Source organism: Monocercomonoides exilis, assembly GCF_001643675.1.
Source record: "Monocercomonoides exilis strain PA203 chromosome Unknown scaffold73-115670, whole genome shotgun sequence".
NCBI classification, from domain to species: domain Eukaryota; phylum Preaxostyla; order Oxymonadida; family Polymastigidae; genus Monocercomonoides; species Monocercomonoides exilis.
In genome coordinates, this window is record NW_027150618.1 from 82,109 (window position 1) to 105,126 (window position 23,018).

At 36.2% G+C, this 23,018-nt stretch overlaps 6 protein-coding genes across 6 annotated transcripts; 2 read left to right on the forward strand and 4 right to left on the reverse strand.

Moving 5' to 3' along the window:
- Window positions 1-100: 100 nt before the first annotated feature.
- On the reverse strand, window positions 101-3,560 carry MONOS_13005 (uncharacterized protein). The gene is made up of 4 exons (XM_067865677.1): window positions 3,455-3,560; window positions 3,111-3,366; window positions 931-3,033; window positions 101-758 (listed from the first exon to the last, which is right to left on the reverse strand). Exons 1-4 carry the CDS (start codon window positions 3,482-3,484, stop codon window positions 175-177), a joined length of 2,973 nt encoding a protein of 990 aa, XP_067718768.1. The 5' UTR covers window positions 3,485-3,560; the 3' UTR covers window positions 101-174.
- A 136-nt stretch (window positions 3,561-3,696) lies between these two features.
- On the forward strand, window positions 3,697-5,540 carry MONOS_13004 (putative Vta1 like). The gene is made up of 6 exons (XM_067865676.1): window positions 3,697-3,806; window positions 3,863-3,960; window positions 4,007-4,119; window positions 4,195-4,270; window positions 4,320-4,352; window positions 4,458-5,540. The coding sequence occupies exons 1-6, from the start codon at window positions 3,713-3,715 to the stop codon at window positions 5,079-5,081; spliced, it is 1,038 nt and encodes a 345-aa protein (XP_067718769.1). The 5' UTR covers window positions 3,697-3,712; the 3' UTR covers window positions 5,082-5,540.
- A 139-nt stretch (window positions 5,541-5,679) lies between these two features.
- MONOS_13003 (putative protein kinase Ck2 regulatory subunit 2) lies at window positions 5,680-8,712 on the reverse strand. Its single transcript, XM_067865675.1, has 3 exons — window positions 8,477-8,712; window positions 8,294-8,394; window positions 5,680-8,221 (listed from the first exon to the last, which is right to left on the reverse strand). The coding sequence occupies exons 1-3, from the start codon at window positions 8,703-8,705 to the stop codon at window positions 6,254-6,256; spliced, it is 2,298 nt and encodes a 765-aa protein (XP_067718770.1). The 5' UTR covers window positions 8,706-8,712; the 3' UTR covers window positions 5,680-6,253.
- An 11-nt stretch (window positions 8,713-8,723) lies between these two features.
- On the reverse strand, window positions 8,724-10,924 carry MONOS_13002 (putative glutamyl-tRNA synthetase; the record flags this gene model as incomplete). Its single annotated transcript, XM_067865674.1, has 1 exon — window positions 8,724-10,924. The coding sequence occupies one exon, from the start codon at window positions 10,922-10,924 to the stop codon at window positions 8,888-8,890; it is 2,037 nt and encodes a 678-aa protein (XP_067718771.1). The 3' UTR covers window positions 8,724-8,887.
- Window positions 10,925-11,106: 182 nt separating this feature from the next.
- On the reverse strand, window positions 11,107-12,640 carry MONOS_13001 (putative 26S proteasome nonATPase regulatory subunit 7). Its single transcript, XM_067865673.1, has 7 exons — window positions 12,377-12,640; window positions 12,254-12,330; window positions 12,097-12,201; window positions 11,970-12,029; window positions 11,832-11,922; window positions 11,666-11,772; window positions 11,107-11,582 (listed from the first exon to the last, which is right to left on the reverse strand). Exons 1-7 carry the CDS (start codon window positions 12,621-12,623, stop codon window positions 11,235-11,237), a joined length of 1,035 nt encoding a protein of 344 aa, XP_067718772.1. The 5' UTR covers window positions 12,624-12,640; the 3' UTR covers window positions 11,107-11,234.
- Window positions 12,641-21,984: 9,344 nt separating this feature from the next.
- MONOS_18385 (uncharacterized protein) lies at window positions 21,985-22,633 on the forward strand (the record flags this gene model as incomplete). Its single annotated transcript, XM_067871401.1, has 4 exons — window positions 21,985-22,046; window positions 22,101-22,196; window positions 22,303-22,390; window positions 22,532-22,633. The coding sequence occupies 4 exons, from the start codon at window positions 21,985-21,987 to the stop codon at window positions 22,631-22,633; spliced, it is 348 nt and encodes a 115-aa protein (XP_067718773.1).
- Window positions 22,634-23,018: the final 385 nt, after the last annotated feature.

Below are 23,018 nucleotides of genomic sequence, written 5' to 3' on the forward strand. Positions count from 1 at the left end.
TATAATATTATTTCCAAATTTTTTTCAGTCTCATTAATAAATATCTGTTGCTCATTGCACTTGATCCATTGATTCATTTTCCAATACTAGTATTTCTCTTCTTTGTTTTTTTATTTGATTTGGAGCTTACGATGAAGCTTCACTTCTGCCTCATTTTCCGCTTAAGTTTTCTCACTAATTTCCTTTTTTACGCAATTGCAATCTTTCCTGCGCTTCGGCGCTTAATCGCTTTATTTCGTCTCTTTTGTGCTGATTTTCTCTCAAATTAATTGTTTGCTCTTTCTCTTTCTGAAGGTGAAGATGCTCATTTTCACTCTTCAGAGCTTGAGATTCTTCTTTCTTTATTCTTTTCGGATGCTCTTGTTGCTTTGCAATTCTTTGTCTTTCTTCTGTTCGGTCTCCAGATTTCTTTCTCTCTTCAAATTCCTTTGAACAAGCAGACAAATGTGCTTGCTGATCTTTGAGGCTCAGCGCAAGCTCCTTATCTTCTTTGTGCTCATTCATCTCGGCTGTCTTCTGCCTGTGCATGTGTCCTGTGTTCAGCTGCTTCTGCTCTTCTTCTTGCGTCTTCTGTCCTTTCTTCTTCAAACTGCGCATATTCTGTTCAGCTGCCTTCATTTCCTGCAGCGCTGACTCCCTCTTCACATACACAACAGATGCCTCACAATGCCTCTCATCCGCATTCGACGTGCAAATGCTGTCTGAGCGGGCAGAGTTGTGGTGTGTGGGAGATGCGATGCTGCGCAGTGCAACGTTGCCTAAATCAGTCAAATTTCATTAAATACATGCATAATATTTCGGTGACAATAGAAATCATAAGAAATAATTTTTGGAAAAAAAAAAAAAAAAAAAAAAAAAAAAAAAAAAAAAAAAAAAAAAAAACATTTATTTATTCTCAAAATTCAAATAGAAAAGAATGGAATATCATACCTGTTTTCTTTGATTTCGATGAATTGGTCGGCGATTGTATTGTCTCCTGTGTCATTGTCGATGAATACGACCCAAGAGACGTTTTCGCTCTCAGTCTTTTTTCGTGTTTGTCTCCAATGTCATCTTTCTCTCTTGAAATCTTATGCACCTCCTTCCTCTCATCTGCAAAGGGGGAAAGAGAAGGCAGCTGGTACTTCTTTGAAACAGAGGCTGAACGCTTGGCCGATGAAGAGGCAGGCAGCGAGACCGACTGGCTGACTGAGAAAGGCAGCACTGGCGAGCGCATTTCAGACACGCTGCGCTGGCTGTTCTTCCGAACAGAAGGCGATGCAGGCAGCTGGACACTCTGCCGGAGCGGCGTGGCTGGCAGCCTTTTGGAGGCAAGCGTGTCTGAACGTGCTGTCGTCATCGTCGAGTAAATCGATGAGAAGACGCTGCTTTCTGCCAAATCGTCTGCTTCCCCGTTCTTTCGGGAGACTGCTCTCTTCTTCTTCTTCTTCTTTTTCCTCTGCTTTTTGTCAGACTTGTTGGAGAATTCCAACAACATTTCTCTGTCTTCGGTGTATCTTCTGTTTATTCTTTTCCATTCACACGCTGCTTCCTCCTTACGACCTTCCAGTTTGTGTGAGCCTTCATCTGCACCAAGCAAATACGGGTTGAGTCTGATTTCTGTGGATTTTCCTTCATCCGTTTCTGAGCTGTAATCTGCTTCCTCAGCCGCATTATCATCTTCAGCAGCATCGTATTCATCATCTTCATTTGAGTCTTCAGAAGAACATTCTTCTTTGTCGTCTTTTCCAACTTTCTTTTTGTAGTTTTTACTTCTTCCTCTTTTTGGAGTTCCCTTCTTTCTACTGTCTCTGCCTCTTTTGTTCTCAAATATCCTGTCGTCATCTTCCTCATTGCTCAAAAAAGACGAATGCTCAGATGAAACATTGCTTTTGCTTTGAACTTTCTTCTGTATGTTTGAATGTGCTGTGCTGCTTGGCAGCTCTAACCAGTCGTGCAAATCAGTCTTTCCTGTTTTGTGCTTGCTTTTCACAGGTTTAATAGAAGGTTCCGTTTTTCTGCGCTGCTTTTGTGTTTCGAGATGTGTGGAATGGTGCTGCACTGCTTGTGCGTGTTGGGTAGAGGTGGATGCTGTGTCTTTGGAGTGTTTGTGAGAAGGAGAGGCGTTTGAGTGTTTCAGAGAGGTGGATGAGTGGGTGGGTGTTGTTGAGTGATGTGAATAGAGGTGTGCTGACGTGTTGGGTGAAGTTGCTGTCGAAGAGGTGTTGGCGGAGTGGGAGTCTGGTGTTGCCATCAATTCTGGTGGCAGAACTAATGGTGTGTGTTGTTGGGTAGGTGATACAGGAGATACAGGAGTATGTGGAGCGGATGGAGAGACAGGCGGAGAAGAATAAGAAACCGACGAATGTGTCGCATCGTCAGACGATTCTGTGTCGTCTGACCATTTCCTGCTCTTCTTTACAAGGCGGTGCGATCTTTGAGATGCGCTCGATCGGTCAGAAAAGAGGTGCTCCTCGTCTTCTGATGCGACTGTCTGTGCAGTCCTCGTCTCGTCGCTCGATCTTCCGTCCCTTTTGTCGATGGCCGAAGGCGAAAAGGGTGTGCCTGTTTGGAACGTGGGCGACTGAAGCCACACGCCGCTAGGAGGAGACACAAGTGTCTCCAAGCCAATTTGCGACTGGAGTTTGTCATGATACGCCTGCAACTGTGTCATTTGCTGGTTCAAGCCCTGCATTTGCTGCGAAAGGACTACAAGCTGGCGATTGTACTGTGCTTGCTGCTGCTGAACTGTTTGAGTCAGTTGCTGAATTTGATGTTGTGTAGACAATTGGATTTGCTGCTGCATTTGTGCTATTTGCGCACTTGATAATTGTGAAGTTGATTGCTGATGCATTATTTTCTGTTGCATTGCTTTTTGTAATCCTGAAACCTGTTGCTGATATTGACTCGTCAACGCCTGACTTTGAGATTGCATAAAAGATTGTTGCTGTTGGTTTTGATAAATTTGCTGCTTAAAAAGTGAAATTCTATGTTGAACCTGGCGTAATTCATTTTGAAGTTCTTGATGTTGTTGAAGGGAAAGCGGTACAGATTCTATATGAAACAAATAGGTTTTTTTTTTAAAATTATATTTTTAAAAAATATGAAAAATAAAAATATTCTTTGCTAACCTGATTGAAAAGATTCGGAATGATTAAACTCCGAAGGATGCTGTAATGTTTGATGAATATTTGATTGCTGTGATGAAACTGGAATTTCTAGTGAATTTTTTATTTTTTGAAGCATAAGCTGCTTTTGCATTGCATGTTGTTGCATCTGCTGTTGCAATATCTGCTGCTTTTGTTGTTCCTGCGTTAGATGCATCATATACTGCTGATTATCGGATATCTGTCGAGGAAGATATGAGCTGTTGCTATTATTCAATGGCTTTGAACGAAAACAAATTAAATATAAAAAAAGCAATGAAAATAATTGTAGATTATTAAAATATATAAATAGCAATGGAAACATATACATTGACACTTCCCCCAACTCCTTGTTGCATGATTTAGAAATAATGTAAAAATGATAACCAGCTTTCTAAACTTTCTTTAAGCCAATAGAATCGAAACTTCGAGTCAATTGAACTTAAGTAAGGGAAAGAATTCAAAACAGTTTAATCCATTGCAAAACTTTAATCATTTGGATAGAATAACATTATTTGACATTTGAAAGCGAACAAATTGAGTATTTATTTTATTTATGGATATTGATCTGAGTTTTTTATTTTGAAATGACGACATATCCAAAAGCATTAAATCCTGTGAAAGTATTTCTTGCGAGCGCAGATCAAATAGAGCCCCTTGAACCTATTTTTGCATATTACTGTTTGCAGCTTCGTTAAAATTATGATCATTAGCATTTTGAGCTTTTTATTTGACAGTTCGAAAATATGCTGTTGATTTCATTGCCGATCAAAAACTGATTCAAGATCCAGATGTCAAAGCGTTTCTTCCTCCTCTGTTAGAGAAAGTGAACCCTGTTTGTGAATAATTACATTTTGTCTCATATTGGTGATTTTTCATAGAAAAAGCATTCTCTTGCACTTGACAAAGTTGCAGATATATCTAGAATGCATACCTTTGCTGACAATCTATTTGCAAAAGCACAAAAAGCTGTTGATGAAAAAAGCGCTGGACTGTATCTGACTTCTTCTTTGACTTAAAAAAATATAAATATATGCACATATATTTTTTTCAAAATTCACCAATACAGTGAACACAGTCAAATGTTTTTCAGTGCAAAGAACTATTATGAAGTTGTTTGCCATTTTGAGGGAAACAACGAAAAGGTTTGATTCCGTCAATATTTCCATTTTTAATCTCTTTTAATTAAATCAGGTTCAAAGTATGATGAAGCATGCAGCAATGATGGTTGGATATTTTGTTTAGTTTTATAAAATATTCTCTGAATCTTTGTTGACAATTCAATTTTAATTTAATTTTATTTTTTTTAAATGTGATGTTTTATTATCATAGGCCGTTCAGCTGCGAAAACAATATGGTGGAGGATCACCCGCAACTCCTTCAACACAAAGTGGAGGAGCCGTTGCATCGCTTGGATCTGACCCGCATCCAAGTCCATCATCGATATCTCCGCCTGGTGCAAATCCTTCTTCTGGATATCCTTCCATTCCCTCTTTTCCACCTTCGATGTCACTTCCTCCGCAAGCTCAACCAGCAACACATCCCGCTCCACAATCCATTTCTTCTTATCCAAACTCATTTCCAGCACCTTCTTCTCTTCCGCCACCTTCTGTTGCACCAGACAATTCGAAGTCAGTGCTTTCTTTCCTCCCTCCGCCAGTATCATCTCAGCCCTCTGCTTCACTGCCTGCTCCTTCAGCCAGCTTGCCATATCAAAATACACAGCAGCCTTCTGCAGCCACACCTTCCCAACCTCCTCAGCCTGTTCATTCATCGCCTCCTTCCTTCCCCTCGTCTGCAATATCTTCAGGTTTCGGCTCTCCTTCTTTTCTTCAGACAGCTGAAAAGAAACAGGCTCTTGTCAAAACATTGCGATATGCCATTTCGTCGCTGGAATACGACGATTGGGCTGCAGCAAAGAAGTTCGTGGAGGAAGCTTTGAGGGACATGCAATGATTGGATGCAGATGGTTATATGTATTTTCATGTGTGGGCGAATGAGTGAGTGTTAAGCTATTTGTTTTGAGAAAGTGCATTAATAATCATTTCTGATGAGTATATTTGCTTGAAATACTTCTTTGAGAACTTTTTTTTCTTTAGACGCTTATAAATTTTCTTTGCTTAGTTGTTTTATTGTACGTTGTTGAAAGTTACATTTGTTAGGGGAAATGTGACATAATATTTTAATAACGGTTATCTTTTAATCATCTTTTCCTTTCTGATATGTTTTTCTCGTTTTGTGCATTTTTTTTGATAGATTTTAAATCTGCAAGCATTCTTTTCTGTTTTGTTACAAATATTTCCATTAGATATACTTTGTTTTATTTCCACATTAAGCAATTGACTCTTTTTTCTGTGAAACAGATTTTTTTTAAAGAATAAAAATCATTAATAAGAATTATTTACACTCGTTCTTCACATTTTTTTATGTTTCAATAGTGTTTTGATGTACATCCAAAAAGTTGATATTTTGTCGCTTGTAAACAGACAATCAACAAATGTGTAACCGAATTAAAAGGATGTGAATGAGTTTAATTGGATTTGTTCCAAAGAAGTTTTTTGATTCGATTTAAGACGCGAGTTAAAAAACATCTTCTTTTTTAATTTGAAATGAAAACGCTATTTTGGAATAAACATATAAAAATTGGACAGAAAGGAAGGAAAATGAAATGGAATGAAAAAGGTGATGCAAAAAAATGGTGAGTGCAGTTGAATGGCATCTGCTTTTTATAAGTTTTTCGTAATTTGAGAATAGTGCAACAATTGGAAGATTATGAGAATAATTAAAATTAAAGCAAAAAGCAACAGAAAAAAGATATAAATGACATAAGCAACCCACAAGCGAAGTACACTTTATGTCAGCATTTACACATGATATATTTGTAATATGAAACCAATCTCGCACAACAAAACAAATAAACAAGCGGAACATTGAATGACAAACAAAGGCAATTATCTTCTATTTACTTTAAGTATCTTTTGAATGATTTTAAAATATTTTTTTTGTATATTTCAATTTATGGAAAGATAGATGAAATATCATCTAACATATTTTCTGAGTCTTCAAATAGAACTTTTAATTATCTTGTGCACATCAACAATATCTGCAACGCTGAAGAGCATGTCCATCTAAGAAAAGTTCAACGTGGGCTGCGAGACGGCCAAGGCATTGGAAGAAGACGAAGGCACATTCAAAGCAGATGATGTTGTTCCATTTGCAGCAGATGCATTTGATATTTGCATATTTCCCATCTCTCTTCTGACCTGCTCGTCTTGTTCTGTTTGTTCTTGTGCCATCTGATTTATTTGAGTCATTTGAGTCATCTGATCTGCCACACTCATCGATGTGCCTGTATTCAATGCTGCATTAGAGGCGAAAGAAGCAGCAGCAGCAGTAGTAGCAGCAGAAGAAGGAGCATTTGAAGCAAACGAAGAAGCCAAAGGCAGCGAAGGTGTGACAGACGAGATGAGCTGAGCAGATGTGGTGATTGTGTCTAGTGGAATGTTCACCATCTGCGCCCTTTCCAGAAACAGCTTCGTCTGCCGCTCGAGTTCAGCTGCGTTCTCTCTTTCCTGCTGCCTCAGCGCCTCTTCCTCTCTCTTCTGCGTCTCGAAGTACGAAAGAAGACGATACCTGCCGAACTCATCGACAGCTGCTACTGCAGACGGGTTGGGCGGAAAGGCGAAGGATGGCTGGGATGAGGAAGCGGATGGAGAAGGAAGAGATACATTGGCAGAAATGGCATTTGGAATAGACGATGAAGATGAAGAAGTGGAAGCATTAAATGCTACAGACGGATTCACAGCAAAAGAACCTGAAGATGGAGATGGCATTGAAGAAGAAGAAGATGATGATGAAGGCGATGAAGATGAAGTGATCACAGCTGGCGGAGGGAGACAAGGGAAGAATGTGTCAGAATAAGGTGCAGACGACAGGATGTTGAAGAGGATTGTGGAAGAAGGCAGCGGAACAGCTGCGAGCGACGGCGAAGGCGACGAGCTGTGCGAAAGCGAGTGATGAAGCGACGCCGATTTGATGATAAAATCTGAGTCGTTTTCGCCTTCTGCGTCTTCGTTTTCCTCTTCCTCTTCAGCTTCGTGGCCGGATCTCCCCAAATTGTCACTCAACTCCCTTTGCAACTTTTCTCTTTCTCCTTTTTCTGCTTTTTCTGCTTCGCCGCCTTCCTTTTCGTTTGCTCTGCTTTGCTCTTTCGCATCTCCGCTCTTTTTGTCTTTCCTCCCATCTGCCTCTCCTTCTTCCTCTCCTTCCTCCTTCTCCTCTCCTTCGCCCTCGCCCTCGCCCTCTCCTTCACCTTCCTCCTCCTCCTCCTCTTCTTCCTCCTCGTTCTCTGTTCCCTCGTTCTCTCCTCCATCTTCCACTGCTCCTCCTCCATCTCCATCATCATCCCCTTCTCCCTCTAACTCTCCGTTCTCGTCATCGTCCCACGCAGTGCCTCTGTCCCGCATCTTCCGCCTCCGCATGAATAAACGCCTTTCTCTTCGCTCTCTCCTCTCCTCTTTTCTTCTTTCGCGTTCGCTGATCTCCAGCCTCTTCTTCTTCTTCTTCTTTGTTTTTTCTGACAGTTCTGCACCTTCTCCACCTTGAGCGTTAAGTTCAACTTTCTCATCTTTCGACTTTTCTTTTTCTCGAAATTTCTCCTTCTTCTTCCTTTCCATCCTCCTCTTCACCATCTTTTTCTGAATTCTCTTAACAACCCTTTCTCTTTCCCACTCTCTTTCTCGCTCGTCTTCTTCGGCCTCTTCCTCTCTTTTCTTCAATACATCGTTTAATGCATGATGCGTCCCAGTAAAAAGTTTAAATCCAAATAACATGTGATTTGGAATATACCCTTCTCTTTCTGGAACAAGATGTCCGTAATGCAACAAAAACATGTGAACAAAGGATGGCCCGAAAGCTGCTCCATCGATAGAATGATGTTTAAGATAAGGCGGAATGTATATGTCTTCGCAACGAGGGCAGTATAGCATTACGAATTCTTTACGAGGTTCATGACTATTTCCAAATGGAAGGACAGGTTGCTCTTCACAACCAGTCCTCGGGCAAACTCCAAAGTCTCTATCCAAAAATTTAGTTTTCTGTTATTTGTGGGTTTTGTAAAATGAATTAAAACAAATGTAAAAAATCCAAATAAATGAAATTATTAAAACCATTGCTTTTAAGCCTTGAGGAGATGTGATATAACGAGCATGCACTAACGCAAATAATTCGCTTGTTGATGGAGATAAATCATTTTCACTATCCAAGCTGTCTGTAAACAATTATGTTAAAATGCATTCGTTTGTAATAAATAATCAAAATATTGATATCAAAAAATGGTCATTCGTCCAAACCATCAGAATCTGTTAAATCAAGTATTTCTTTAAGTGCTCGGGAAAAATCTGCGACTTTTGATTGTAGTCCATACAAATTAAACTCGTCTTCAATAAACTCTCGTTCTATTTCACAAAAAAATTCATGCCCCTTCAAAGAGCAATACCACTCGATCCAAGATTCATCACTAGTTTCTTCTTCGGTTTGCGTTTCGGTGTATGACTCTGTTTCTTCCTCGTAAGGTATCATTCCACAAGAAAAGATCAATCATGTACCATACTCTCTCTTACATATTTTCATTTTTGCGTTGTGAATAAATAAAGAAAATAAAAACAAATCTCTTTCATTGAAAAACGACTAATTTTTTTATTTGTTGTAAACTGCATATAAAGATCAAAAAAGACAAAACTCTAAACATTAATAAACATCAATTATGCAGGAAGGCGACCAGCTATCTTCATAAGCATTACGCGTCCCTCTGGTATGTAATGGTACACTGAAGTAGCAGGTGCTGTTAGTGGTGAATATTTATCGTCTTGTGAAGGAACTGAAGAGGAAGAGGGAGATGATGCTGAATTATCTGATGATTTTGCTGAGTCATCGAATGGAACATCCAAATAGAAATAGCCTTTTCTCTCAAACTGAACAATATCTCCGACAACACCATTTTTAGCTGCAGGCTCCATAAATGCATCGCACTCAAACATGGAATTCCTGTTGACGAAATCTTCAAACTTTTCATTGTCCTTCAACTTGGCTTTGGTCAAAAGATGGTCGAAGCAACGCATTTTAACCACAATAAGAGATTCTGGGTGTGCGTACGACAGCCAAGTCACCTTCAATTTAGTCTTTTTGAAGTCTCCCTCAAGATGCATGTGTGCAGTTATTGAAACCACAGCAGGCACCAAATTTTCCTCTTTCTTCTCTTCTTTCTTCTCCTCCTTCTTCTCCTCCACTTTTGCTGGTTGTGCAGAAGCTGGTTCAGTCGATGGCTGCTGAGTGTCTTCTGCTTCTCCAGCTGCTCCTTCCGCAGGCTTTCCAGCAGGCTTTGCCTTCTTCCTTTCTTTCCTCGAAAGCTTCGGCGCAGCATCTACCACTGCCTGTGCTTGTGGAGATGGATGAGCACCTTTCGCAAATTGAGCAGCAGAAGGAATCATCTTTGTCTCATCTCTTTTCACGCTGTCAATGATGATATTTCCCCATCCCATGAGTGTTATTTCATCTCCCTCTTTCATCAGCTCTGCGTCGCATTGCTCAATAATGATTGTGTTAGAAAACTCAAACAGTTTATCGCCCACTGCAGGATTTTTGCGATGTCTTGGCACAACTGAAACATATGGGTCTTTGGGTCCATCAGTAAGTGTCACTACCACAAAATTGTCTCGTTCAATAGCTGTGTAGCGAGGCGCTATTGGATCAATAACCTGCTTGTTCTTCTTCCAGATTTTATCCCATTCCTGATATGTAATGTTCTTTGACGGTCCTTGCTCCAGAACAAATGCGCGCAATGCAGGAACTGTCATTCCTCGCCTCATCATACCCTGAACTGTTGGGAATCGGGGATCATTCCAGCCTGATGCAATACCAGAGTCTACAAACCATTGAAGCTTTCTCTTAGACATTTCAGTGTTAACAAAATTCAGCCTTGCAAAATCGTATATTGGTACTTGACGTAATCCAAGTGCATCCTGAACCCAATGAAATTGTTCATTTCTGTCTCGATATTCAATTGTTCTTAATGAAACAGTAACTCCTTCGATAGAATCTACAATTGGACATGCAAAGTCATAAGACGGATAAACCTTATATTTATCTCCTGTGCGAGCATGAGGTTTGTTTACAGTCCTAAATAAAACTGGATCGCGAAGTGCAGTGTTTGTTGAGTTCATGTCAATCTTTGCTCTCATGACATATTTCATTCCTTTTTCACTTCCTTTCTTCATTTCTTCCCACATTTCCATATTCTTTTCAATTGAATTTGCTCTGCAAGGAGACTCAATTCCCTTCATTCTGTTGTCTCTCATAATTTCAACAGGAAGATCATCAATATACGCCTTATCCATTTCTAGCATCTTTGTCCCAAGATTAAAAATAAGATCAAAATAATCGCTTGTATATGAAAGTCTATCTGGTTTTATTCCAACAGATTTTAAATCATCAATAATAGCTTTTTCAAATTCATCTCTTTCTTTTGCAGGATTTGTATCATCAAATCGAAGAAGCAATTGTCCTTTGTAATATTTTGCGTAATACTCATTAAGCATTGCAGCTTTAATGTGCCCTACATGCAAAAATCCAGATGCTTCTGGAGGAAATCGAGTAACAACTTTTCCTTCTTCTGCACCTGGAAGATCAATATCAAAGGCTGCGCTCGCTGTCACAAGGGGAGCATCCATAATCAGTTTATTATTGCAAGGATTTGGCATTGTCAACCTTTTCGCTGCATCCGTAACTTCGGGCAACTCCATTTTTCAAATATTATTCACATTGAACCATGGAATAATTGGATCAAAAATGGATGACTTATTTTACAGAAATGGAAAGATCACAATCATCCATATCTAATTCAATTTCAACTCTTTAAAAGAGGATTGCACTTCAAGATAATATATGATAATAACAAAACAAATTTTTAAAACAAATACAAAAATTTTTTAAATGAGAGAATTATTGGATAATTATCTTTCTACTTAAATTTTTTCGAAAATGACATGTAACAAATAAAAAACATCAAAAAAAACCCTTCCTTGGAAATGATTTCAACCTGTATTATTTCTTTTAATTTTCTTTCTTCTGCTCATTGCTTTCCTTTGGTTGTTCCACATCCATTTTATCTTCATCTTTCTCCTTTTTTTCCTTTTCTTCTTTCTCCTTCTGTTCTCGCTCAGCCTTTCCTTTTCCTTCTATCATTTTCTTTTCTCTTTCTTTCTCTTTCTTTTCCTCTTCCTCTTCTGCTTCCTTTTCTTTTTTCGTTTGAAGTTCGATTTTATTTTGGATAAGAGAATGCATCGAGAGAGTAGTACGCATAAGATTAGACATAAGCAAAACAAGTGACGAATCGTTTGAGTGCTCAATTAACGCCCTCTGTATTTCAGGAGAGTTCACATCTGGTATTAAATTAAAGATCTAATATTTAATGATATCAAATATTTTTAAAAAATTTCGTTTGTTAATTGTAAAAGAGAAATATATAATAATATTTCGCAAACTTCCTGTAACAGTGCAAAAATTTGTTGATTCATTGGCAATTTATGTTCAAGGACATCACGAAGATATTGCTGTATCACTGAAATATGCTTTGTAAAAGTTGCAAAAGCTAAATTTCCATATTAAGGAATTGTTAAATGATTTTAATCAAATAAGAATGATGCAAACATGTTGCACGTTGACTTATTTTTGAAGAAAGAGAAGTCATGTTAGTATCCATGACATCACGAAGAAGATGTTCAACACCAATTTCTTCGGCCTATTTCAATCCAATGTCTGAAAATATAATCAATATATGATTCAAACCTCTTGAGCTCCCATCTCTGATGGTACATGTCTAAATGTTAACGTTAACTCAGTTCCATCCTAACGAAAATATTTACGTTACCATTTTTTAAGCACAGATAAAAATGACGTATTTTATTTATCAAACATATTTGGGATCGACATTCGACAAATAGGCGCTTGCTGGAAATTCTCCTTTTGGCTCAACATCAATAACCAAATATAATGGATTTGGGCAAAATTGAGTTACCATCTAAATAGTTTCAAGAACTGTAAATCAACGTAATGAAAATAAAATAGCAAACTCTTTGAATTGAAAGATCTGATGGTCTAATTTTTGCACCAGGAAAAGCAGAATACCAACCAACAATCACTTCCTTTGCTGAATAACGGAGAAATGATTTGTAATATTTGAAATTTTTACAAACCAGAAACTTTTCTTTGCATCGCCTTCATTACAATTATGTACTGAGAATCCAAGAACCATGTTCCATTTTCAAGATTCTCTTCAAATGGAACAGCAAAACAATTTGAAATGTCCAGAATCCCACTGTTCATTGTTCCCAACAAGATTCCGCAAACTCTTTTGGTAAGAGAACCTTTTGCTTCCCTGTTATAGTGGTCAACAGCAAAGAGTAAAACTAGTGGATGAACTGAAGCTTTTTTGATCTCCATCTTTTTGATCTATTCCCGTAGTTTATTAATTATTAAAAAAGAAAAAAATAGCAAGACTTTTGGATATAATGATGATGTTTCTATTTTTGTGTTCGGGCTTGTCCTATTCGACTCAATTTCGCGTATTGGCCTCAAAAAAAAAAAAAAAAAAAAAAAAAAAAAAAAAAAAAAAAAAAATAATAATAATAATAATAATAATAATAATAATAATAATAATAATAATAATAATTTTTTCTTGTTTTTGGCAAGTGGTTAAGGTTTCATGGTTAAGATTACAATTCTTCAGTTTTGTGTTGACGCAAAGTGGTGAGCATAACCCTAACATTGTGTTTTTTTCAATTATCTGATTTGTTTGACATGTTGCTGCTGGAATTACGATTGCGCGGCTGGTGTAGCGATCGCTTCGACTGAAGTGCTCAAAGGAAAAGATAGACAACGAAGCGATATGGAGAGGGGCTGTTGCGTGTGATATGAGAAAGGCAGTAGAGAATGCGCTGTCGAAGTGATTGGATGCTGCAGAGCTGAAGTTGGGTGGTGCGGTTCTATCACCTGCAGCGATTGTGCTGGCAGTAGTGGAGGAGAGAGAAGGGTGGAAGAAGGAGAAACGAGAGGAGAAAAAGAAAGAGAGGAGGAGGAAAAAGAAGGCGAGAAGAGGAATGAAGATAAAAGAACTCTCACTATTGGTGTGCCTCAAAGAAGATGAGCCGAGTGAAAAGATGGAAGCTGTGCCTCTGATGGAAAATCAAAAAAAAAAAAGAAAACACATTTTGAATCAATTGGATTGCAAGTGCAGCATTTAGAGTTTTGTGTGATGGTCCCATTAGCAAGTCCAACGCTTCTGCTGCAATTGGAGCCATTGCAGAATGTCATTAGGATTTTCATTAAATTCGATGGATTCCCTTTTGTCAAGAATGGAAGAAGAGAATCCACAAAAAAAGGATTGCTGAAAGCATTGTTCGCATTGAAAAGTCTTTGGCTAATGAATTTATGCAATTTCCTCGGAAAAATAAAGTCATCACAGAATGTCGAATCGTTCGTTGGGATAGTTAATCTTCATCGTCTGCTTGAAGCTGGACCAGCAAAGAAAGAAAATCCCTCTCAAAATAGTTCATCTTGAAGTTGTAAAGACGAATTGCCCAAGAATAGAGCATCTTATCCTCTATTGAAAAGATCAACTACATCTTGCTTGCTTTTCAGCAAAAGCATCCATTTTGCTGTCTTTTCCATTTCCCATTAATTCTTTCTCCATTTTCTTTTGTCTATCTGAATAAGAACACAATCCAAAAATACTCGAAATCAATATGCAACCACGAAACAATAACAAACCTTCAGCGTCAATTTTTGACTATTTTTAAAAATGCCATTCCAAAATCATTGATCATTTTACCAACTAAGAGCCACCATTTCACAAAATTTCATCCTTCTTCCTCTGTGAGCGGACAGAATACAGAAGTACAATGAACTTATTTTTCGTCATTCTTCCCTCATAAAAGAAGTTAAGCTTCCAAAGATCCTTCAAAAATCAATATCATTCTTTTCTTTTTCTTTCGACTTCATCCACTTGATCTCAAAACGGCGAGTGTAAAGCCATAAAATCTGTTTGCTGTAAATATCTGCTAAATATTTTTCTCTCGATGCAGCTGACAATAATCAGCTCCGTTCTCATCGTGTTGCTCTACAAAGCGGGGATTGGCCATTTCAACAAAAATTCGGATTCCTGCACTTTGGAGAGGATACGGATGGAAATATCTTCACAACATATAGAACAATATAAAATACATACAATATCATTTTTGTGTGATTGATGAAATTGTTGCATTCACGTTAGCCATCTAATTTTCAAAAATAATCAGATTGAATTTCAAAAATATAGCATTTCCATCATTTCTTGTTGTAATCACAGAAAATAATATTTTAAATTCAGTGGATAACGTTCACTCACGGAATTCTCATTCTGTGAATGGATTATTCCGTTCTTTCAAATCGAATGATCATGGAATCCATTACAAATAATGTTAAATTATTAAGCATTGTTTTCTCCATTATCTTTTGTCAAAAACATAAATGCTAAAAATAGTAGTATGAACGCACATTTATTAAAGGCATTTTTTGAGTTTTTATTTTTCATAAACTTCTTCTATCAAAATATATGCTTGTTTGATAAAAACTGCAAAATGGTGTTGCATTTATGTTCAATGGATTTTAATAAAATATGTGTGCAGGAGACGAAAAACATAAAGAAATTTACAGGCTTGTATTCGTCGTTGTTTTTGAATTCATTTTTCGCATTTTTTTCTTTTTCTTTTATGAAGAATTGTTTTCTGAACTTGAACGCTACACAGAAATTGAACAGAAAAAAATAATTGAAGATATGAATGAAATTGTTGATGGAATGAATAAAGAAGAATTCAATTCTGTTTACACAGAAGAACTGTTCAATAAAATATACAAAATGATTGAAGAAAAGAAAATGTCAATGGAGAATGCAATTTTGCTGCTGAAGCATGCTGGATATTGCATCAAGATGAAAAAGATTTTCATTCAAAGCTTTGAAAAATCCTCACTTAGCAGAAGATTTGAGAAGATGATTTTTGAAGAAGAAAAGAAAAAAGAAGGGAAAAACGAAAAGCTTCTTATTGATTTTTGTGAATGTTATATTTTGCTTAGCAACCGGGTTAAATCGGAATTGATATTAATATGTGTGCCTTGCCTTCTGAAAGCTGCTTCTGTCAAAGATGAAAGCGAGGAGACTCAGAAAGAAGTGGAAATGGCTTTATTGGCTTTGAGTTGTGCTGACCATTTTTATGTATGAACGTTGCTATTTCCTTTTTGATATTGTTGTTATTTTTTTTATCTATTGCAAGGATTTGAGGCAAGAACTTTATTTGAAGGAGATAAAGGAGATCATTGAATATCATCAAGAACATAGCAATCTGACACGATTTGCTTATCAGTCTGCTTGGAAATTTTTTATGAACAGATTTTTCAGAGATAGAAATTTGGAAGATGCAGTTTCAAATGAGCTGCATTTCAGAAGAGAAGCAGCAAAAGCACTGGAAGAGCTGAAAGAATGTGTGGATTGGAAGAAGAAAGAGGAGGAAATGAGCAAAGAAGAAGCGAAAGAAGAGTTTGCATTAATGAGATGGACCAAAACATGTGCAATTTATTTTCACTGTTGCACATTGTGGAATGAAGAATTTGTTAAATTTGTCAATAGCATTGTTCAGTTATTTCGAGCAGCGAAGGATAATCACAGCGATATTAGCAATCAATGCATTTATTCCTTTAAAAGGGCAGCAGGAAATTTTTATGTGAAAATTGAAGACTTGTTGAGAAGTGGGGTTATAAGTGCTGTTTTGGAGGAGATTCAGCAACCAACAATTGTTGACAAAATTGCATTTGAAAGCTTGCAATTCTTTTCGAATGTTTCATATCGATTGAAAGAAGAAGAGAGAGATGAAATGGAAGAAGCGAAAAGAAAGGCAACGAAAATGAAAATGCTTGAAAAACTAGAAGAAGAAGGATTAGAAGATATCGTCATAAGCATTCATGATATATTCAATAATCGAAACAGACAAATTTATACTCAATTAATTATGATTGTTTTGCACCTTATTTTAAAGGCTTGAGGAAATGCTTCACATTTTTTGACACAAATTTATTATTTTTATTTTTTTACCATTTCACAAAATAGAACAGCCATTGGAAGTTTCATAAAAATATCTTTTTTAAACATCATTGAAATGAGCAAACCAATGATAATAAAAGAAAAATCCTTCAAATTAATCAATTATTTTCTTTTCTTCAACCGAAATCTTCTGCAAATGAATTATCGCTTTTGCTGATTAAAATCCGGTATTGTTTATTCATTCAATTGTCGCATTAAACAGCCTTTCCTGTTCGTTTTCACGCTGAATGTGTTTTTCTACATGCTCCCTCTGCTTTTCTTGGATATTTGCGTTTTGCAAGATTATGAGAAGAATGAAAAGAAGATTTTTGAGACCGTGCTAAATGAGGAGCTTTCTTTTTGAGTAACGTTGATTAGAATTTCAAAGAGAAGAAGACAAAAAAAACTTGAAATGAAGAAATTACAAAAATCATTCATTAATCAAAATATGCGAAATTGGAAAAGCATAGAATGTGAATGATTCAACTTCTTTTCTTCACCAAGCAGATTCGTTTTTGGTAAATTACTTTGCGATGTTTGTGAATGCTCTTCGCACTTCAGTTATCCTTCCAAAAAGCAACAGACCTTTTTGTTTATCTCAGCAGATGTTTGTTTGTCGTGCCTTTAAAGACCTCTTTCATAATGCTTTTAGACGATTCCTGGCTTTCCTTTATCAGACTAATTCAGAAATTGTGGAGCATATTACAGATTCTTTTGCAATATTGATACGATTTCTCAATTCTCTTCAATTTCCTTTATTCCCTTTTGTTGTATTTCCATTTCAATTTTATGTTTTGTCAGAGTAGATTGATAAATTTTATTTATTTCCAGCCACGATAAATGAGCATTGCAAATATTTTTCTGTTAAACATAAATGAACAAAAAAACGTTCAAACAACTTGAACTGTGCAATTTTGAAAGAATAGTTTGCATAAACGTTGGAGTATTCTAAAAAACTTTCTTCCATGTAATTTCCTTCGATCAAGAACAATTCAGCAGTAGCAGCTTCTGTGTTTTTTGACAAAGCCAATTTATATCGCAGGAAACTCGATACTTCTGGTGGGTGCCTGGTGTAAATTGTAGTACAGCTTCAAACTTCTATTCCGAGTTGATCAAAATTTCATTCATAAGCAAATTTGAATAGTTGAAATTGCTTTCCGTTTATTACAGCAAATAAAGCACAATTAAGTTGTCCTGAGCAATAACATTCATGAAATTTCCTAAGAATCTTGTGAGTGATTGGTCTGTGTGTCATTGAATGTCAAAAATTATAAAAATTCAATATTTTTCAAAACAGGTAAATAACGACCTCCAAATAATCATGAAAAAATAAGCATACATTGTATATTCAAGGTGCACATTTTCATTGTTCAACTGTGAAATTTTTGCATCACGCGAACATTCCAGCTTAAAAGAATTTTCACGCAGTTATAACAAAAAGTTAAAGCTTTTTGTTGTTAATCAATTATGAAACATGACCCAGATATTCCAGATTGAAGTTTGAGGAGGAACAAAAGTGTTGATTCTTTAAACAAAACGGGTTTATAATGAATGCAAATGAAAAGTAATAATAAAAGAACGCAAACCTGTTATACGTATTGTAATGGAAAATAAAATGCGGAGGACTACTCAAATATTCAACAAATTAGCAAAACGTTATAATCTAATAGTGGTGCCGTTGTTTTCACTTTATCATGTAATCTATTATGTATCATGATCATATTTTCATTCAAAAGAACTAATAATTACTAATTTTTATTTTCATGAAAGTTACTTATTATTAAATATAGAAGATGATATTGCATGGCTTTTCTACCATTTATAATATGTTGCAGAGAAAATACTAATTTTTATTTGCACTTGAAATATATTCAATTATTTTGCACAAAAATTTGAAAAATAAATGAGAATATTGGTAAAGGGGTCATGCCTGAGAAGGACGGATTAGACGAATCCTTGTTATCAGAGGGCTGTGCGTCTCAGAGTGTTTTGTTTGCACGATTTACTGAGGCTTAACTCTGAATATTGTCCAATTAATTTATTTTTTTTTGATTAAGTAGGAAACGAAAAAAAAGTCCGTTAAATAACTCTCCCCACAAGTAAATGTTTTAAAATTCATAGATATTCTCTTAAACCTCGTTTGAAGGGATTTAACGTATGAATGATTGAATAAAAAAACATTGAAAAAAACATTAACGACGGATGATTGGAAAGCCTTAATAATACCATGGATGAAGTACTACCCCCCCAAAAAAAACTGTTTTTTTTTTGGGAAAAGGAAAAAATAAATGGGAATTTGAGGGAATCCAATGTGGGAAAAAGTTTGAATGAATGAAACTTTTTTGAGTCAAAAATATGAAGATTTCAAAAAATAAGTTTCTATTCTTCCTTCAAAGGAGTTGAAAGAAATATCTTCAAAAAGATGATGATATTTATCATTCAGATTAAGTCAAAACTTTTTAAAAGTTAATTTTTGAGTCAAAAAATAAGACCAAAGTGAAATGAAAAATTGGGTCAAAATTGACCAAAAGTTAAAAATGTTTCTATATCCAACAAATGAGAAGAAAGAAACATATTCAAAGATGATGAGAGTGAGTGTATATCATGTTTATCACGGTTACACATTGCTTTTGAAATCATTTCTTTGAAGTATTTTATGACTCACAAATTGATAATTTGAAAAAAAGTTTCTGACTTCTTAAAAAAGAGAGAGAAAAGGGGAAAAATTAAGGAATAAGGAAGAAACCACCTCGAGGGGTGGGGGCCGCGCGACAAACGCGGCAAAAGTGTGGGGAGCGAAAGCGACCGAACTTTTGCCGTGTGGCGCGTCGGCCATTGGGTGGGACTCTTTTCTCCTCATCAAAAGTGATTTTTTCTTTGATTTGACCCCACCAAATTGTTCATCCAATTATGTACAATTTTGAGGGTTTTCAAATTTTCGTTGAAAATTTTTGCCGCTCCCCCCTCGAAATCCTAAAGTTTAATCAATTATTTTTTTTTTTATATTCTTTTTGCTCTTTCTCTATAATTTTCGCGAGATGGATGAATATCTGCGCGCAGGAATGATGTGCGCAGATTTCATCCAGCGAGCGCTACTGGAGCAGTAGCGCGAGTGATATGATACTGACCTCGCGGTTAGCGAGAAAATTTTGAAAAATAAGGAAAAAAAGGGGTCATTTTCAATGAAGAAAATCGATATTTTAGTATTAATTTTATTGAAAAAATTCCAATATTTTTCGTGTTTTTTGTCAAATGAAATGCTTAACTCCTCTTTTTATTTGATATAATTTTTATTAAAATCTGATTTGTGAACCTCAAGTTATGATAAATTTTTATTTTTTTTCAAACTTTTTATTATTTTATAAAATTTTTTGAATTTTTAGAAATTGATGAAAATTGGATGAAAGATATGAAATATGATAATGAATAATTAGATGTAATTGTTGTGAGAATATTATTAGTTGAGGTTGAATAATAATGAATAAATAACAATCTGAAATATTAACAAAAATAAGATACTTTTTTGTTTGCTCAGAACCAACCATCAATATCAATGTTCTTATGTATTATTATCATCTATATTATATCTATTATATTATATAAAAAAACCAATTGAATTCAACTTCTTTTTGCAATGTTATAATTTTTTTAATTTTTTTCATTTTTTAAATTATTTTTTTTTCTTAACAACTGACTTTTTCTTTCCATTGAAAAAATTCATATATAATATTAATTTGATATAGTATATTATATAATTTTTTGGTCTTAATCTGTCCATCAATTTTGAAGATAAAAAATATTTTCATTTTTTCATTCATTTTTCGAATAAAAATTAATTTTTTTATTTTTTTATAACTTTCAATTCATCAAAATTTTATTTTCAAATAAATAGTTATCATATGATATTTCTCTCTTATTTTTATTTTTAAAGTTGTTCATCATTTCATTTTTTTATAATTTTTTTTCAATTTTTTCCATAATTTTTTATCTTAATTAATATTTTTCTATTTATTGCATGGATAGATAAATTTGAAAATAATATTTTATATAGGTTATGAGGGGCGGGGAATGTGTTGGTGTATAGGGAGATTGGTTACAAACTGTTTTTGAGAAGTCGAATTCTTAACATAGAAAAATGGTTTTGATCTTGATCAAACATTTTTTTAAAAAATTGATATTTAAAAAACAAGTAGGAATTAGTGGTTGATGAAAAGTTACGTATATGGGTAATATTATAAGAGGAATTGATTGAAATTAAAATCAGAAATTTATCGATTCAAATTGTGGAATGATATGTTAAATATTATTTTTCCAGTCAAAATTTTGAAAAAAGAAATTTAAATATCTCGATAAATAAATTTTTCTAAGTCGTGAGACTTTACAAGAGTGTTAGTTGAACCATTTGTGAATTTTTGAAGTCAGGGTCAAAAATTCGAAAAATGCGAAATTTTCATTTTTTCTGATTAAGTTGAATTTAGCTCAAGTTAGTCAGAAAAAATGAAAAATTGGTGAAAATCGGTTTTTATGAAAGTTGTGATCGAAACTAATGAAAACACAAAAAGTTCGGATAATTCGCGAATAGTCCGCTGAATTTTTTTCTCGGGCCAGATTGGTCTGGTTAGTGAGAAAATGTGATATGAAGATTTTGACTGAAAAAGTGGTGATCTTAGATCAACGACCGAAAAATATGGGGTCTCAGATTCCTTTGATAATTGGCAGGTGGCAAGGACGTGGGCCCCTTATAAACATACTCGAATCTAAATTTTTTCTACCGAGCGGTTGTGGCTGGGCAGCGCGGACAAGTTGGTGATTTTGACTGAAAAAATGAAAAAAATTTTTTTTCTCGAAAATTTCAAAGTCGATATAAATTATGATTTTATGGATGTATATGTGTTGTAATGTTGTATATTGGTGATTTTTGGTTGGATACACTTATCTGTAGTTTTTGAGTTATAATTGATTTTTTGAGTGAAAATGGTCATTTTTGAGGTAAATCGAGTATAACTCTAGAAGTTATGGCCAGATATATTTGATATTAATATATGATATATGTGCATATAGTGCGGAAATAGCATGCATATGGGTGTTGGCTGCGGGGGTCTGACAGGCTGTCCAGAAAAGAAATAAAAAATTTGAAGGTGACTGGGGGTGGCTGGTTGGTGAAGTCACAGAGAGTGAACCAGGGTCAAGTGGCTGAATCGAAACACATATGACCGGCACAGTAACCCATGCCCGGATGTGGCCAAACGGCGTTTCGATCGGCTCAGTGGTTGCTGAGAAAACCGATCGACTAGTTGTTTTGAGTTCGGTTCTGATTTTTCACATAGAAAAGTGACTGGGGGGTATTGACTTGGGAGAGCTGTGGAGAGTGAAGGGAGGGCAAGTGATCGGAGTTAGAGGGATATGTTGGGGAATGTTAGTGGGGGTAGGATGTGGTGTAATTACTAAGACATTGGTCCAGTGGTTACCAAGTAACCATGTCACCAATAATTTTTTCTATGAAAATTGAATATTTTCTATGATAATTTTTCTATGTAATTTTGACTGCCCGACCTCGAAGTGCCATCTTTTTCGAAAAACTCACAGACTCAATTTGAGTTTGACTGAAAAAGGAGTTGAGTGGAGGATATCTGTGGAAGGGCTGATGGGCAGGGCTGGCAAAGGCCACAGGGCAAGTAGCGAGTGAGGCGGGCTATGTGCTGGGCCTATGGCTGGGCAGGCCCTGTGGCTTGGCCTGGCCCTGTTCCACATATACTGTACTTCCCCAGTCAGAAAAAGTGACTGAGGGTACAATGTTCAGGTGGTTATAGAAACTCAGGTGTTGGAGCCAGAGCTCCAGAAACAAAAGTGACAGTGTGCGCACAGACTGTGGCTGCACGCTGGGCAGGATGCTGCTGGGCGCCTGTGTATCCTTCTGGCTGGGTGGGCCAGACACTCACTTTTTTCACTGGGAAAACAGACTGGAAAACCATCTTCATTGGGCTGTATCTTTTTATCGGTCATAACTTACAGCTTGGCTGATGTGGGCAGAGTGGGCGTGTGGGCAGCGGCTACAAGGCTGGGTGGTGGGAGTGTGGTTGAGCTGGCTGGCTGGGCGGTGGTGTGAGAAAAAGTGAGTGAAAAATGACTGGGCCAGCCATTGAGGTACCCTCTCTCTTTCAACGAACCTATCTCCTCAGGTGTTGGAGGGAGAGCTCCAGAAACAAAAGTGACGGTGTAGCGGGGGACCAGGGCTGTGCAGTGGGCGGGGTCTGGTTTGTGGGCTGTGGGCTGGGCCGGCTGGGTGGGCTGTGCACTGGGTTTTGTTCAGTCACTTTCATTGAAAAAACCTCAAATATGGTGAAGGACCCCGGGTGCCCAGACAAGAAAATCCATCTTTTTCGAAAAACTCATAGACTCAACTTTACTACACAGAGGTTTCCTCGATTTTTGTGACTTTTGATACTAGAAATACACTATGAAAATGGAATGTCTGAAAAACCTGCTTTGATACTAAATAACTGGAAAATTACACTACGCCGAGGTTTTCGTTGTGTAGTGTAATAAGGATGAATTTGATACTAGAAATTTGAGCTCCTAGGAAAAGTGACCAAATTACACTACACTTCGAAAACCTCGGCGTAGTGTATTTTGAGGTTTTTGATACTAGAAAATTTTGTCAATGAAATTTCTCTATGAAAAATACACTGTGGACCCCTCATGTTCACAGACTCATAGCGCCTCAGGGG

What these genes read in the sequence shown, in the direction of transcription:
- MONOS_13004 (XM_067865676.1), top strand. Translation starts at nt 3,713, where the DNA reads ATGACGACATATCCAAAAGCATTAAATCCTGTGAAAGTATTTCTTGCG. An exon ending in TGTTAGAGAAAGTGAACCCT is followed by an intron (nt 3,961 to 4,006) that starts GTTTGTGAATAA and finishes GATTTTTCATAG; the next exon opens with AAAAAGCATTCTCTTGCACT. An exon ending in GATGAAAAAAGCGCTGGACT is followed by an intron (nt 4,120 to 4,194) that starts GTATCTGACTTC and finishes TCACCAATACAG; the next exon opens with TGAACACAGTCAAATGTTTT.
- MONOS_13005 (XM_067865677.1), bottom strand. Translation starts at nt 3,484, where the DNA reads ATGCAACAAGGAGTTGGGGGAAGTGTCAAT. An exon ending in GAGTTGGGGGAAGTGTCAAT is followed by an intron (nt 3,367 to 3,454) that starts GTATATGTTTCC and finishes TTTCGTTCAAAG; the next exon opens with CCATTGAATAATAGCAACAG. An exon ending in TTCCGAATCTTTTCAATCAG is followed by an intron (nt 3,034 to 3,110) that starts GTTAGCAAAGAA and finishes TGTTTCATATAG; the next exon opens with AATCTGTACCGCTTTCCCTT.
- MONOS_13001 (XM_067865673.1), bottom strand. Translation starts at nt 12,623, where the DNA reads ATGGAGATCAAAAAAGCTTCAGTTCATCCACTAGTTTTACTCTTTGCT. An exon ending in CGAATGTCGATCCCAAATAT is followed by an intron (nt 12,030 to 12,096) that starts GTTTGATAAATA and finishes TATTTTCGTTAG; the next exon opens with GATGGAACTGAGTTAACGTT. An exon ending in TTTTTGCACTGTTACAGGAA is followed by an intron (nt 11,583 to 11,665) that starts GTTTGCGAAATA and finishes ATTAAATATTAG; the next exon opens with ATCTTTAATTTAATACCAGA.
- MONOS_13003 (XM_067865675.1), bottom strand. Translation starts at nt 8,705, where the DNA reads ATGATACCTTACGAGGAAGAAACAGAGTCATACACCGAAACGCAAACC. An exon ending in TGATTTAACAGATTCTGATG is followed by an intron (nt 8,395 to 8,476) that starts GTTTGGACGAAT and finishes AATTGTTTACAG; the next exon opens with ACAGCTTGGATAGTGAAAAT. An exon ending in CTCAAGGCTTAAAAGCAATG is followed by an intron (nt 8,222 to 8,293) that starts GTTTTAATAATT and finishes CACAAATAACAG; the next exon opens with AAAACTAAATTTTTGGATAG.